Raw genomic sequence first — 15,759 nt, 5'->3', positions numbered from 1 at the left:
CAGCTCTAAATTTATATTCCCTAAAACTTTTAACTAAGAAAAAAACAAAATTACAACCCAAAGTATAAACATTTTCACAGAATTGAATCGTCTTATATACGTCTTTAATCAAAAATTCATCTCCTTTCAAGATTTTTTGAGAAAGCGAACGACGAATATAGGGACAATATAATTAGAGGACCGTCAAGGGAGTAGAGATATGGGTCTTGAGTGACGTCTTCATTAGGAAGAAGATCTTCTGTAACATCGATTCTCAGTTTGATCGAAGTTGTGAAAAGGATAAGAAGAAATCCAAGTCAATCTTGTAGTTAAAAGAATCAATCTTTTGTCAGGTTATACCAACATAGAAAAGAGAACTTAAAGAATTCGCATGTCCAGTATCGAGAATTTGAAAACTCAAAGTAAGTTTATATTTTGGTATATTTTTGAATGAAACATCTCGGATGCTATGTGTCACTCATATTGTAAGATTATATCCTGTGCACAGCGATCGGTAATATAATTGAATTTTCCTTTTGGTAGATCCTTTCGACGACGCGTCAAAGGGAGATGATCATGCTTCTCAAGTTGAAGATGTACACGTAAGAATTCAACAACGCAACGGCCGAAAGGTTTTGACTACAATTCAAGGCATTGCTGATGTTTATGACAAGAAAAGGCTTGTGAAAGCTTTTAAAAAGGTAAATATCTAAGTAGAATTAATGGGTACCCATTGAGATTGACTTAAAGAATATGTGAGGTATATATCAAGTTGAAATCTTTTTTAAAAAACAACACTAGATTATGAAGAAATGTTGAAGAAACGACATTTCAATTTCTCATCGTGATGCAATAGAATAAGCTTGGAGGGGGAGGGGGTGGGGTATGTGGGTGGCTGTCAGGGAATTCTAAACATTTTAGATTATTAATCCAATGACTATGAATTATAGGAAATAATATAGCAACAATGAACCTAGATCTAAGCTGCTTATACTGATTTATAAGGGGGGGGGGGGTTTGACTGAACATTGACATTGTTACATGCCAATTTTATAGGGTTGAAGCATTCTGGTCTTCTTCTACCAAATTTCATACCATAAACTATTTTTTCTTTCCCTTGTTTTAGAAATTCGCTTGCAACGGCACAGTCGTGGATCATGCAGAATATGGAGAGGTAATCCAACTGCAGGGAGATCAGCGTACAAATGCCAAAGATTTTCTTCTCCAGATCGAACTGGTCAAACCGGACCAACTAAAGTTCACGGATTTTAATGATATTAATTTCTACCATCCTCTTGTTTTACCAATATTGCTTGTAAATACCTCCCTTGACCAAAATTAGATAAAGATTCTATCCTAGCAAGCTTACTTTAAAGAAAATGCAGGAGAAAATGCCTCTAGGAGTCCTGTTTTAGAGTTCCATTAATCTAAAATCAAGCTGTAATTTTTTAGCAAATTACATATGAATAACATACAAGAAAAGCCTATCAAAAACTCTCCTTATTTTTTTTGTTAGCTTTCTTTGTATATAACTAGGGTTTTTCTTCAAACAGCTACCACTCTTTTGAAGCAGGCTTCTTAGAGGTGTTCACTCCTGTAATCAGAAGGACCAACTTGCATGTTTGAGAGAATATCTCTAGTGCGTGATATTAATAGATTGTTTATTTTATTAGAAGTATTAAAGAACAGATGTATATGAATATTAATTGAATGAAGAGCATCAACCAATATTGCTGTCAGAGCTTATCAATCAAATACTTTAATTTCTTTACCTAAGATTTAGTTTTGTATTTTTCATTTAGCTAGTCTTCATTTACTGCTGTAAGTTCAGTTTCATCAAAACCTCTTGCTTATAATAACAAATAAACAACTATAAGCCATTGTTCTTCTGGCTATCATGCTTCTACCCCCTGATTCTTATGCTAAAGGTGCAGGTGGAAAGACAAAGCAAATCCCTCTGTATTTAGATTATAAGATGACTTACAATATTGCTTACGATGTTTCTGTGTCCCAGACAACTATGAACTAATTTTCTCGTTATCCATCAAATTTCAAGCAGTCTGAGTTAATTTTGTGATTGACAAAACCAAGACACCTGAAAGCTGATGGGATCACAGAAATATGAAAAGTACCGTATGCATTACCCTGGGTTCCAAAGCCTCCCTTCCTTAAAGATTGGCTCAGTCATAGTGGAGCAAGAAGACAGCTTCTTGAAACCAAAACTACACTGTAAATGTGCATCTGTTGAGCTCATCTTTCTTCCTTGAGTTCTGACAGTTTTACTGTTGGATATAATATTGTCCTAAACATACTATGTTGCCAAGCAACAAAAGACAAAGTTTTAACCTAATTTGACATTTCTGGGTTCTCTTTAATTTAATCTATGGTGCACTTTGGTGCTTGAATGCCTAATCTACTTCACTTAAAACCTGGCCCTAACTTGCTCCTATCATGTCAGTCAGATGAATAACTTTGAATGATTCTGTCAAAAGATCTACATTGGAAGGGTAGACCACCTTCAGTTGCCCATCTGCATTTGTCACTCTTACTTGCTCTAGTAACAGCATGGATTCACCTGATGCTGTGTCATTTTCAGATGATTTTATACCAGCCTCAAGCATTTGTTCTATGATGGCAGCCATCACTTGCTTACAGATGCCAAGGTCTTTAGGTGAAGTTACTTCTATCAGGACATCTATTTTACTCGCCTTAATCTAGAAATTTAATTTGGGAATTATAAAGTTTTAGAGGTATTTTAAAACAATTATTTGGAGGGGGACACTTGTTTTTAAAAATTACGAGGTCTCCTTACCCACAGGTAACTTAGATCCCCATTTCCTTAACCAAACCCCTTAAACACATCTTTTCACTTTAAGTAATGGTTTAAAACTATTAATAGTGGCCATAGTTGGCAATTTTGCAAATACAATACTTTTAGTATTATGGCTGCTTAAGCAAAAGCAAGAAAGCACGACATAGATCAATTAGTACTTTAAACAAGGTGTTATTTGATTATCGGAAGAACACTTTTGGCATTTTGTATCTAGATTTTGTGTCAATCCTCAACTAGGGAAGGTTAAGGTTTGCAATCTCTCTAAGCCTTAACTTGGATGGCCGCTTGATAGGCTAACAGCTCAACCCTTCCCCTAGTCTCCTACTCGGCCTCTATTAGTGTCGTCATACAACAAGCTTTGCGTGATGAGACTAATAGCAGCTGAGTAGGAGACTACCCTTCCCCAGGTTCTGCCATTCTGGTGTATTTACATGATTATGAGTCTCACCTTGCAAGCTTCACTGTTGGTCACTGGTGGTAGTGAAACAGTTGTACCTGCTGAATCTCTTAGGAATGCATAAAGAGGTGCTCCTTCTACCAGGCTAAGAAACCTAGCAAATTAACCACAGTTATTTGAATGAAAAACAAATCTGGTAGTGTTCCCATTTGTCTAAGGATTATTACTTCCATCCCAGGGCTCAAAATATTAGGAATTTTTATTATCCTGCCATAATAAACAAGCATGGTAAATGGAGGTCATTCCAGTAAATTTTGCATGCCATTTTATTGTTCATTTGGCAGCACATCGTTATTTTTGCCTGCCAAACCTGAAATTTGTTCTGTCATTTGGCCATTGGCAGGCCACTATTTTGAGCCCTGCATCCAGTCAAGCATTTAGTCACTTAATCATTCAATTAAAACCCCAACAATTCCCTAACCTACTCATTAACTTGCTCATTTTTCCCCTCCTCCCCCCTTCCCTTCCATCCATTCAATCATTCTGTACGTTCATTCCTTCCTTCTATCCATTCATTCATTCTGTACATTCATTCCTTCCATCCATTCATTCATTCCATACCTTCCTTCCTTCCTTTCCTTCCTTTAATACATTGACCTCTAAATGTACAGCTGGACCTTACTTGTATAATCCAGACTTCAAAGTATTTCTTTTTGTTTTCTGCTTTTGTTTCAATGCCTCAGTCTTCAGTACAGAAACAAACTCTTCAGCATTCATTTGTTTTTGTCTTCCGAGTGGAACGAGATTTATCTCTGTTGGTGCTGCAGCATCATACATCAATGGGAGAGTCAAAGTTGACAGATCATGAGTGGCAATTGTTGCAACTGTCCTTTGATCACAGATGGATTCATGGAGCTTCGTCTGCAGAAATAAATTTATTAATGGCATTATTGTCCTGGTATGAAGATGACATGTTTTTATCAAGTCTCCAGTTCCAGCTGAGTGGCAAACACTGTGTGCAAAGCATGAGGAGACAAAATAATAATAACAATAATAATAATAATAATAACAATAATAATAATAAGGCTTATATAGCGCTTATTCAGATCTGTCCTAAGCGCTTTAACAAAAAATTAAAATTATAAAAAATTACAAGCAAAAAGCAAGTTTAAATAAATAAGTTTTCAAAGAAGACTTGAAAGAAGAAACATCATGAATGTCTCTTAGCGAAGTGGGTAGAGAGTTCCAAAGAAGAGGTGCATTTCTGGAGCTTGAAAGAACAAACCAAACATGGTGATAAAGTTAAATTGTTTTTATTCTTCCTTTCCATATTTCTAATTCTTGTAGGTATGTATATTATATTTTAGTCAAAAGAAAACAGAAAAATCTGCAAAAGTTGGGTTACAGTAGCCTGGGAATGATAGCCAGCAGCAAAATAACTAAACTCTCTGTGACTGGTTGAAACGAAATCCATGCCTGAGAAAGATAATATATGAGTCATATATTATGACAAGATATCCTTCCATGAAATTTTTCTTATACAATATTATTTTTTTGGATTTGTGTGCTGGAACGAAGTTATTGAGGACTGGAATTATAGCGAGTGTGACAGATCTCTGTAAAAATAGAAAATAAACCTATGAGCTTAAATTTGCATCAAAGATGTTCAAAAATAATTCAAAAACGAATATTTCAATATAAAAATGCTGGAAAATGTGTTGCGCCTTTACAGGATATGATTAAACAGACCCCAAAAATCGCTTTCATTTCACTCTGTCCTAGGAATGAGATCGGGCGGACCGGTTTCTCAGTGAAAGTTTTTTCCCAAAGAAACAAAACCCATCACCACTTACTAATACCTAACTCTGGAACAAAAATTTCAAAAAATCAATGGTCCACTGTGTCCACAATTTTTGATTTGGCTCTATATTAGTGGACAGTCACTCTTAAAGTGCTTATAAGCCTTTACACAATATTTTCAGAATTGATTCTTTAAATAGTGAATAGTCGATTGTGAAAATAATTCGTCATTTGAATGTTGGGTCTTTGAGATACAAAGGTTTATATTTCCAATATGTTAATGACTATGACGTAACATAAGGGATTTGACTTATTTCGTGGCAACTTTTAATATTGAACGCTGGACATTTTTTGAAAACAAATTTGTAAGAACCTTTACATGAGTTACGAGTAAAAGGGTGATGCTTTTAAAATACTGTATTCCAGAACGAGTGCAGTGTTGTATATTAAAATTATGATCCCTTATGTTACGTCATAATCATTAACATATTGGGAATATAAACCTTCGTATCTTAAAGACGTGACGTTCAAATGACGAAATATTTTCACAACCAAGAATCAATTCTGAAAATATTGTGCAAAGGCTTAAAAGCACTTTAAGTCTTCAAGGGACAGTCAACCTAATCCCAGAAATAATAATAATAATAGAAATTCAAGAGAAGCTCTTCTTCCAATGATTTTTCCAAAAAGAAACTGATTTTTGCAGAGGCAGGAAAACCAGAGAACTTGAGAAAATTTTTAGGAAAGCACAGGAGAAAACCAACATACTGTAGACAACAATACTCACTGATCAATACCAAGAATTAAGCATGAGTCACATTTGTTAGAGGTGAACACTAGGAAAATAAGGCTGCCATGACAACCCCTCTGCTGAACCATAAATAATTTTTTTCATTAAGGTACATTTTTTTCATGGTGGTGGTGGGGTAGGGGATCAGGACTTTAGAGGAGTTTAACAAATGCTTTTCCTTGTTGACTTAATAGGTGGGTCATGAATGTCTTACTGAGTAAAATGAGGATGGCTTAAACCATATTTTAAAATTTTACTGCAAATCCCCCTGCCCTCCCCTCTTTGCAATAAAAAATGTACCTTCCCTTATGAATCCTGAAAATTAAACCCTTGTTTAACAATTACCTGTATAGTGATGAATTTCTTGAAAACAGCTGGATCACTGAGATCTAAATTCCTCACTAAGGTACACACAATGAATGGCCTGACACCAAGTACAGATGGTTGAACCAAGACTTTGACTCTGTCTCCATGAATCACTTTTACAACCGGGCCTTGATTCCCTGACTCAGCTGATGATTCCTGCTCTCCTTCACTCATTCTCTTGGTTCTTCCCTTTTTTCCACTTTTTTTCCCTTTCCCTTTCCCTTCTTTCATACTTGCGACATAGTCCAAAACTGATTTAGTTGAACACTGGTTTATTAGCTTTCCAAGTCTATTATCCTTGATACGATTCTCTTTAAGATTTAGTTCCTTCAACTTTAAGCAATTAGCTAAACTGACAGGAACAGCTTCTAGAACATTACTTGACATATCCAACACCTTGAGCATCTGTAAGTTAGAAACCTCTTCACTAAGAACACCAATTTTGTTACTTGAGGCACGTATCTCGGAAATTAACTCCAGCTTGAATATCCCGTCTGGCAAATCACACAGCTCATTGTGTGAAATATCTAGCCTTGCAAGGTGTTTCAACTTTACAACAGAAGGTATAACAGAAAGCTGATTACAGTTCAAGTTGAGTGTGTGTAAAGAATCAAGTTCTCCAAATTCTACTGGCAATTCATTCAAAGAGTTGCCAGATATATCAAGAGTTTTGATCTCTTTTACATTCTCAATAGAAGCCGGGATGGTTTTCAGTGCATTTCTGTGAAGATCTAGAGTCTTAAGGTTCACTAAATTCCCAATTTCAGAAGGCAGTTCTTCCAAGTTGGTATTTGAGATTTGAAGGAAATTTAGCTTAGTAAGCTGAAAAATACTTATGTCTAATCCATTGGAAGAAATTCGTTCAGAAATGGCACTTCCATTCAATACCAACTCGTATCTTTGTTCCTGGGAGGCCTTTTCCACTTCAGACCAACTCATTATCGCTGAAAGTTTGAATAAACTATTTTTTCTACGGCTTTGAAAAAGTACAGTAGAATTTTGGAGAGAATATTGCATGTGCCTTTTCCACAGGCTTCCCATTCTGCCAAATTTTGGGTAAATTTCGTTCTTCCCATCCCCAACTCCCCCCTCCCTCCTCCCCCTCCTCCTCCCTTAAACCACACACACATACATACAAAAACATAACAATAAAATGTCTTACAAATGCACCGAAATGCTAAAAATATTTTGCAATCAGTTAAATACTTTTTCATTTTTTAGAAGCCTTGGGAAGCCTGTGTTCTCCGAGACTGTGGGCTCGCAATGACTCAGCGGATGTTGTTATGGGAGAAAAACAGAAACTTTTCAAAAATCCTGATAAAATGAACCTCTGATTTTATGCTTTAAAAAAACTTTTGATCACGATAAATGGAGAAAGAAAAGGAAGAAGGAAATATTGGTGACAGTTCAGACAACGAAAAACAGTCATCTGTAGAACATGACAGTCTGAGAGAGTTCGTAACTAAGGAATGCCTACAGCAACTTCAATCAAATGTAATTATAATATAAGACTTATGGACTTCTCGTAGTTTGTGAAGATAGAAATATTTTTTCTCATGCTTAACTCGTACATTAGAACACATTTATGAATTAACGCATCCAAGAAGCTTGTGATGTTTATATATGAAGTTATTGTAATTATTCTTGTCGCTGTTATTGTTGGTTGTCCAGGGTCATGTTTCAGATAACAGCATAGAGCAAGAAAGAATGAACCAGTTCTTCCAACGTGCAATCTCAGAAAGTGAAAGGTAAGAATTAATTTCCAACGACTTATTGCAGTTTCTGTTGTTACGTCCAGTTTTCATAACTATATTATACTAAATTATGTATATATGTGTATTATACCATATTATGTATATGTCAGAATGAATGCTGAGGTGTCTAAAAGTCGTACACAACAACAAAAGTTGTATGAAGAACTTGGCAAAGACATGTTTGAGAGTTGGTCCAAGGATCATGCGTCGGAGGTGTTGACTCCCGAACAGTACCAGTCATGGAAGAACGAAGAAGAGAAGTTAAGTAAGGACTTTATGCGCAAGAAAATGTTACATAACAAAGTGAATGATGAAGATTCCTTTAGGTAATATTTTATCGTAACTTCCCCCTATTTATTTGCAGACCCTCCCCTTCCCTGCTCATAAGCTAATGCATGGACCTTTATGTTGGAAGTTTGAATTGTGAAAATATTCATATCTTTAAAAGTAATTAATATAACAGAACAGTTATTTGTACATGGATATCTGGACACCCCTCTCCCAAGGTTCGAAAAACACTCACTACTACTAAATTAAAAATTATATGTGTACAACTCTCAACTCAAACTAAAGTACCTGGTGAACACCCCTCATTGCACTGAGAGAACAACACATCAAACAAACTTTACTCAATGTGTTTGGCATGCACAGGCAGGGCTTGAACAGCCAGCCCAGAGCATTAACTTAAATTTGGTGAGATGCTATCATGCATTAGGAGCATATACCATATGGAGCATATATGAGGTGCAGAGGTTTTCAAATTGAAAGTTCTCAGCAAAATAAATCAAGCAACACTTTCGCTATTGGTATTGTTATCAGAATTTCTATTTATTTTGTAAAATACCATGGGATTACATGGTCTACTGTCTCCATCTCTAAGCGTTGGTAGTACTCAAGTATTCCATTTGATATAACTAATTGTTTCTTTTTTCATAACTGTGTGTGCTCTGCTCATAAAGTAACTGATACATATAATTATAAGACATGATATGTTTACCAGTACTATAAAAATCCATCCTCGGGAACCCACTGGGGTATGGTTCTGATGCTCATTTCTCACTCATTTTTCTGATAGCAAGAAACAAACAACATAATTTCCCAAAGATGTATAAAAATCCCACAATCTAATTATGATTATCATTACTAAATAATTACTAATAAATACATTAAACTTTCTATATGTTAAAGTCCTTTTAAAAAGTGAGAATATACAGCATTTCTAGCAGTAAATAAATTAGTGGCTCGATACTGTTGACATTTAGTAAAAATTAATTGTAATCCCTGTGCTTCAGTTCCTTACTCCAAAATCCCAAATTACTCCTTCAACCCTTTCTTTCTTTGGAATGTCGATATTCATGCAGCTATATATTTTAAATCAGCTAGATGTTGCAAACTATACAACGTTTTTAAAAAGCAAATAGCATGTGCATTGAAAGGTACTAATTGATATCTGGTTTTCTTTGCCAAAAACATGAAAATTTTATTTTATAAGTTAGTATATTGGTTGGATCTGTATTTTTACAAATGACTTCAGCTAGGATCATGTAGTGACTATCATCATAACATCGTAACATAATAGATATTATGTTTCAAGGTGTAATGTATCTATGGCAACTGAGTGGCATCTGCTGGAATCTTTCTTAGACTCTGACTGTGAAAGGCTTAAAAAAGCTAAATAGACCTCTTAATTGCATGTGACGTCAAAGGAGCTCAATTTGGAGGACAAAGCAAAAGAATTATAATCTCCTGAGAATTGGAAACCATTGTTTTGCCCTCCAAATTGAGGCTAGACAGGGGTCTATATATAAAGTGGCCCTAATAAGTTGAAGTCATGCAAGACAAATAGCATTTATCTAAGATGTATGTGGCATATTGCTTCTGTCCTACTGCTTGTATACACCACTCATAATAGCTGACAAGTGCATGAAAACAAGGTCACCCAGTCATTAGCTCACAATAAAGATATAAAAGCACATGAAATACATTCATGGAAAAAAAGTATAAAAAGTAAGGTTTTGTTTTGACCTGAATTCATGCTATCCCCCTTTGATTTGAATGAGAAGCCTTGCTCACTCTTGCAAGATAACTGGGTGGCCTAATTTCTGTGCGCTTGTCAACCATTATGAGAACAGTGAATGTTAAAGACACATGAACATGGATACAACTCAAACAAAGAATTTTTATTCTCTGGGAAATTTCATGTGGTCCAAAATGAGAAAGTATTATGTCCAAGCAAAAAAGGTCTGTTGGTTGAAATAATGCTGAAGGTTTAACTTTAACCTATCAATCAAGTTCTTTATGAAATGAAAAATTCTTCCTTTAAAGCCTAAACTTTTGTTGTAGTTTGGGTAATTTGGTAATTTGCTTTTCATTGATAATATTATATTATTAATAATGTTAAATTGTAAACTACAACTTCATACAAATGTTTTTGCAATTTTCGATAAATTAAATAATATAAATAATAAAAATAAACAAATTGTATTCATTAAATATAATTAATAATTATAACTCATGCACAATAGATCTTAAAAAGCCCACATTTGCTTGAATGACCACCATACAATAGCTCCAAGTCAAGGCTGGACTTGATGTGCATTAAGTATTTGATCAAGCTCACTGTTTTTGATCAAGTTTAACCTCAGCTTGGGACCAATCTCAGTGGTGGTACTCCACCAAATTAGAGTGAAGGCATTTAACCCGTGAAACAAAAAATACTAGTCAAGAGTGAAGGCATTTAACCCATGAAACAAAAAAATACTAGTCAATGTGTAATAGTTACACAGACATGAAATATAACAATGGAGTTAAGGTCTACTAACGTGTGTTAGTCTAATATCTATTTCACGGGTTAAATGACTTCACTCTAAGAAAGGTCTATTTTCATAATAGCTAAATAGCTAAAACTATCTATGGCTAAAATTATATATATTATATATTTTAATAGACTGCTTTCTCAAGGTTGTGTGCGCATCCAAATTTAAGGAACTTGACGGGCCACAATACCAGAACAGGAGCTTTATAATGAGAATCATCATACATTTCTATTAGAATTTTCAATAAGAATTTATCAGATCAATTATTCTTCTCTTTAGATATAAAACTGGCTTCTCGATTTTGCTGATTATTCCTTATTACAGTTTTGTGGCCTGTCAAGTTGGATGCACATGCAACCTTGAGAAAACGGTCTATACTTAAGGCACAATTAGGTTCAAGATCCAGTCTTATTAGGCTGCTGTTGGAGTAGCCTCCTTTGCAGCAGTTCTTAGTAGGATCGTCACGCAACGTTGCATGACGACCCTAAGAACGGCTGCTTTCAGAGGGCCACTGGGTTTTCAGTACGATGTGTTTTATTGTAACTGTTGTGTGTCCCCTCTTTAAATAAAGTTTTATTATTATTATTATTAAAGGAGGCTACTGTTGGAGTGTCTGCACAGTAAATGAACTTGTTTTCTTTTCTATAATATATATTAATTTTATCTTGTAAATTCAATATGAGTGTCCAATTTTGGAATGGCTAAAATAGCGTATTTCCGAGATGCATGAGCGCTACTTTTAAATTAGTATTGTATGCTCAGATTTTAAAACAAGGCATTTTCGGGCAAGATCTTACACACACTATAGAAAACACAATCATACAAAAACTTTGAAATTATGTTAATGAAGGAATACTTTGACGTTACTATTAGTTCGTTACCAGGATTATAACTTTTGTGGGAAAATCTCACTTCAGACAAGGTTTTAGAAATCTAAATTATAACTATAAATATATGGTTTCCAAAGGTTTCTTATGAACTGCCTGAAAATGGCTTGTTTTCATATCTGTGCCTGCAATATTTATGAAAGTGCTCATGCATCAAGGAAATTGTCTATTAGGATCACTTGACCATGTACTACAATCACAATGTACCTCTAAGTATAAATAATTTGGATGTAATGTTTTCTCATTTCCCATCATATCATTCCCTAGAGTGTCATTCTTTCATTTGATTATGACTGAACAAACATGAATATGGATACGACATTACGGCCCAAACTAAAAACGTTGTGTACTTATTGTTTTTGCTGGCAAGTAATGAGAACGGCATGCTCCCGACCTACAAATATTACCATCTTTTGACTAGGGAAAAGATTTCATTAAAAAGTGCTAATAAAGATGAAAAATACTTTCAAATATTATTTACATTTATTCCTTACTAAAAAATTACCATTTCTACCATTTTCTCGTCATCAACTATCTATCACTTATCTGTTTGTTTAGTGCCTTCGTACGTTCAATTGATGAATGCATGTGTTCATCTGTTTGTCACTGAACAATTGCAAAGTGCATTATAATTTATCGCCCAATGCAATCATTCATGACATAGTCTCCCTTTAATTGACTATTATTGTCGTCACATGACACTTTCTTCCCTGAGTACTGCTACCCAGGGGAGAAAGCATTACATGACGACACTGATGGCAGCTTTGAGGGAGACTGTCATGACATGAATAAAGTGAATTGTTTTGAGATCAGAATTGTTGCTTAAGTGTGATATTTGTCTGGGTGAATTGTGTGGTCTTCAGAAAGACATGGTGGTGACTGATGTTTCAACACCATGAATGGAAGTCATCAAACATGACTAATGACATGCTAAACCATGCAACGAAATGTTATATTAAATAAACGTGCAAACAAAAGTGATCATATTATTTAGGTTTTCAATAAACCTGTTAACAAGTCCTAATCTGTACATATGGTCCTAAAATAAGTGTAGGAACTCGAGTACAATTCGGAATTTATAGGTACAAGTGATGTTTTGAAAGTTTTCAAAATTGGACGAGCCATCGAGTACAATTTGAGAACTTTCAAAACATCGTGCGATTTCTACAGAACACAATTTGGGATTTAATTGTTCTCCTCTTGTCCAATCAGAATCGAGTAATTTTGTAGAGTGTGTTATAAAACTACAAAGCATGTTGCATATTTTTTCTTAGGCTCATTGAAAACCTATAGCTCATTCATGGATTTCATTCATATAACTCTAGTGCATTTATATAGCTATGTTACAAATTATATATACATTACTATTGAATTATTATCATATCAACATTAATCAAAGTATCATACTACTGTTTCTACCTCCTTACTCTTCTTGAATCTTTTTGGGAAAGGAAACCCATTAGAATGACCATTACTTTGCTCGGCTTTTTTAATTAATGTAGAAGTAAAGCCGTTCCCTTTTTTGTTACAAGCAATATTCCACAGGTTGTGCTTGGTAAAGGAACCTTTCTCTAAAGGACCGCTTTCATTTTCTTTCTTCAACTTTGCTAACTGTTGTAACTCTTTCAGGTGTTTCATCTTTAGACTCGCGACTCGTCTTTTGCAATTGATGACGAAGGTTTCCACTACTAGTGACATTTCTCTACGCATTTCCTTGCTGCGGTTTTTAAGTTCCTCCAGTGTTGGAGGTTTGTATTTTTTGGATTTTTCTGCAAATTAATCATACCAAAACAAACAGATCAGCAATGGTAATATTCATTGCTTCTGGCCGAGAAGTCGTGCCAAAAATTAAGCGCAACTAAAGAAAATCAAGTTGCGCGCTTTACTGATGCTCGAGTTTAGACTTTCTGAAGCCTTATTCTGATGTTTATGTTGCTTTGAAAGCTATTTGAACAGTTGAATCCTGTTTCTTTTTTCATAGATTGAGTATTCACAAATTACTGAACACATGTCATTCTCTTGAGTGTTATTTCTTTTTTAATCAGAGAGTAGAGACGCGGTTTTATAGAGCGTGTGATGTAAACAACAACTGTTTTTTGTGAAAGGAAAACAAGTTACATAGAAAAACCGGCTACATCCAAGCTAAAAAAGTCTGTTAACTCGATTGCTTTTTGGCTAGGAGGCGCATCTAGTTTTGCGCAAACGATAATACCAAGAGAATACGAACTACTAGTTTATTTTCTCTTGATAATACCATATTCTTGTAACGGTTTCCTAAGCTGAGGACTTTAATTCAAAACGTTGCACAGTACCTTGTGATTTGAAAGTAATCCATCCTATCTTCTTTGCGCATTCAAACTTTGCTCCCAAAACTAATAACAATGCAAGTACCGTCGAACAAATGATGACTGTCTTTGTGTAAGTTGGAAAACTCGCGTCGAAGAGTCCTTGTGAGCGCTCGACGCTGACAGCTTTGGGCTGGACCTGTAATAATAACGATATCAAGGGGATTTAGTAGTTATTGAATTGTTTTAAAACGCATTTTAGAACCATTCACTACTTAAAAAACACAGCAATCAACTCACATGTAAATGTTTGCGAATGGAAGAAAACGGGCAACACATCAAACAAACTCAAAATACGAGGTTCAGTCGTGAATTAAGCCCGCAACCCCAGGCACGAACTATACACAGCAGTGAGAGACAGCGTGGTAGCAACGCCTGCCACCTATTATACCATTTTTTACTTTAGTACGTTTTATTGGATTTCTAGATCTGCGACCTCGATAGACTTTCACAAAGCCCTTTGTCTCCGTATTAGTTTACGCGCGCTGCACAACCAGGATTACACGCGCTGGAGCTACGTGCTAGACAAACTGCTCGATCTGTGCGTCTCGGAAAGGTCGCCTTGGAGCAAGTCTACGACCTCGACAGCAACTAGAGTTTTGCCTCACGCTGCTGATGGAGAGAAGCGAAAACACGATCGAGAGAATGTGCCATTGAAGTGGTCTTGATCTTGCGGAAAATTAAGAAATTACGTTCTCTATTTCGCGCGTCGAATCTGCGCTTACCTCTATTGTCTTGGTATTTCGTTCTATTATTTCAGAGATATACGATCTTTGTTCACTTAAGTAGCTGTTAAAGCAAGTTTGCAGCTTTTTACTCTCGCCTCCAAGAACAACACCATAAGCTGATGAAAAATCAAATATTTTACTGATGCGAAGATCTTTCCGTTGGAACAACTCTTTTTTGCTTCCAACAGTGTAAGCATCGACAAGGATTCCTTTGACGTCTCGATTAACCAAAGCGTTAAAGATTTCATCTAAGTTCGAGTATTTCCGGCCTGAAAAACATTTCAAAAACATGATTCGAATTAACGACACTCAAGCATTTTGAATAAATTAATTATGCAATCCTGTGGAGGATCTGTGTGGAATCTGCAGTTGTTTGGTACACCTAGATAACAAATGCTGTTTTTGTAGCAAAGGACTTGACGGGGACAAATTTACTTTCTTTATATGCTATTGACCGCATTTTTCGGGCCATTTCTGTACAGGAAAGGAAATCACGGGCACCCAAAAACAATTTGACTCGATTTCCACACCCCTCTAAAGATCCCTTGTCAATATAACTGAAGTATATTAGCGATTGCCTTACCACTGGGGTTGACACGAGCATTCTTTCTTACTCCCAGTCGGTATTCTGATGAGTTCTGGATTGCAGCAATCTATAAAGAAAGGAAGGACTATGTTTACATTATGCGTCTTACATTCTGTGGTTTGTCATAAAGTCTCGTTGGAGAAGCTCGGTATGATCTCGAGATGAAGAGATGTTAGGTTAGTTATGACGTCATGTGAGATGGTTAGGGTTTTGGCGGGAAAGAAATTCCTTCCATTCGCGCAAGCTGTAAGAATCCCATTAATATAACAAGAGCTAGTCATTTGGATATCCAATCCTTCATCCACTTTGCTGGGAAATAGCCTTTCCGTCGCAATAGACTGTTTCCGGCTATGCTTGAGTGCTCACCCAAACAATGGGTAGTTCAGAATTTCCGACCAACAAACTCGAATTCATAAGATCTTTTAGTTATCGATTATTTTCTTCGTGTACCTTTAGAATGCATTGATTCTAAGACAGA

At 35.6% G+C, this 15,759-nt stretch overlaps 4 protein-coding genes across 6 annotated transcripts in view; 2 read left to right on the top strand and 2 right to left on the bottom strand.

Moving 5' to 3' along the window:
- The first annotated feature begins 223 nt into the window (after positions 1 to 223).
- On the top strand, positions 224 to 1,861 carry LOC116301797 (eukaryotic translation initiation factor 1). The gene is made up of 3 exons (XM_031710915.2): positions 224 to 401; positions 523 to 680; positions 1,106 to 1,861. The coding sequence occupies exons 1-3, from the start codon at positions 371 to 373 to the stop codon at positions 1,319 to 1,321; spliced, it is 405 nt and encodes a 134-aa protein (XP_031566775.2). The 5' UTR covers positions 224 to 370; the 3' UTR covers positions 1,322 to 1,861.
- LOC116301796 (leucine-rich repeat-containing protein 47) lies at positions 1,710 to 7,172 on the bottom strand. The gene is made up of 4 exons (XM_031710914.2): positions 6,145 to 7,172; positions 3,892 to 4,130; positions 3,261 to 3,363; positions 1,710 to 2,693 (listed from the first exon to the last, which is right to left on the bottom strand). The coding sequence occupies exons 1-4, from the start codon at positions 7,102 to 7,104 to the stop codon at positions 2,415 to 2,417; spliced, it is 1,581 nt and encodes a 526-aa protein (XP_031566774.1). The 5' UTR covers positions 7,105 to 7,172; the 3' UTR covers positions 1,710 to 2,414.
- A 276-nt stretch (positions 7,173 to 7,448) lies between these two features.
- Positions 7,449 to 11,320, top strand: LOC116301823 (uncharacterized). The gene is made up of 3 exons (XM_031710950.2): positions 7,449 to 7,659; positions 7,837 to 7,913; positions 8,030 to 11,320. Exons 1-3 carry the CDS (start codon positions 7,534 to 7,536, stop codon positions 8,247 to 8,249), a joined length of 423 nt encoding a protein of 140 aa, XP_031566810.1. The 5' UTR covers positions 7,449 to 7,533; the 3' UTR covers positions 8,250 to 11,320.
- LOC116301818 (uncharacterized) overlaps positions 10,079 to 15,759 on the bottom strand; it is a 59,691-nt gene continuing 54,010 nt past the window's right edge. For all 3 annotated transcript variants that reach the window (XM_031710939.2, XM_031710938.2, XM_031710945.2), the window contains exons 19-22: positions 15,279 to 15,348; positions 14,693 to 14,964; positions 13,935 to 14,106; positions 10,079 to 13,391 (exon numbers count right to left, since the gene is read on the bottom strand). In XM_031710939.2, the coding sequence (XP_031566799.1) occupies positions 13,024 to 13,391; positions 13,935 to 14,106; positions 14,693 to 14,964; positions 15,279 to 15,348 (882 nt within the window). In that variant the 3' untranslated portion in view covers positions 10,079 to 13,023. The remainder of the gene's footprint in view (positions 13,392 to 13,934; positions 14,107 to 14,692; positions 14,965 to 15,278; positions 15,349 to 15,759) is intronic.

This window comes from Actinia tenebrosa, unplaced genomic scaffold, assembly GCF_029948245.1.
Source record: "Actinia tenebrosa isolate PJP-AT-01 unplaced genomic scaffold, QUT_ActTen_1.0 PGA_scaffold4__44_contigs__length_22323623, whole genome shotgun sequence".
NCBI lineage: Eukaryota > Metazoa > Cnidaria > Anthozoa > Actiniaria > Actiniidae > Actinia > Actinia tenebrosa.
This window is presented reverse-complemented; position numbering and strand designations above follow the sequence as displayed.

Bases quoted from the DNA above. Each gene is read 5' to 3' on its own strand.
- LOC116301796 (XM_031710914.2), bottom strand. From the start codon at position 7,104: ATGAGTTGGTCTGAAGTGGAAAAGGCCTCCCAGGAACAAAGATACGAG. The intron at 4,131-6,144 runs GTAATTGTTAAA...TTATTTCTGCAG, and splicing joins AGAAATTCATCACTATACAG to ACGAAGCTCCATGAATCCAT. The intron at 2,694-3,260 runs GTGAGACTCATA...TTAAATTTCTAG, and splicing joins CCAACAGTGAAGCTTGCAAG to ATTAAGGCGAGTAAAATAGA.
- LOC116301797 (XM_031710915.2), top strand. From the start codon at position 371: ATGTCCAGTATCGAGAATTTGAAAACTCAAA. The intron at 402-522 runs GTAAGTTTATAT...TCCTTTTGGTAG, and splicing joins CGAGAATTTGAAAACTCAAA to ATCCTTTCGACGACGCGTCA. The intron at 681-1,105 runs GTAAATATCTAA...CCCTTGTTTTAG, and splicing joins TTGTGAAAGCTTTTAAAAAG to AAATTCGCTTGCAACGGCAC.
- LOC116301823 (XM_031710950.2), top strand. From the start codon at position 7,534: ATGGAGAAAGAAAAGGAAGAAGGAAATATTGGTGACAGTTCAGACAAC. The intron at 7,660-7,836 runs GTAATTATAATA...TTGGTTGTCCAG, and splicing joins TACAGCAACTTCAATCAAAT to GGTCATGTTTCAGATAACAG. The intron at 7,914-8,029 runs GTAAGAATTAAT...TGTATATGTCAG, and splicing joins GCAATCTCAGAAAGTGAAAG to AATGAATGCTGAGGTGTCTA.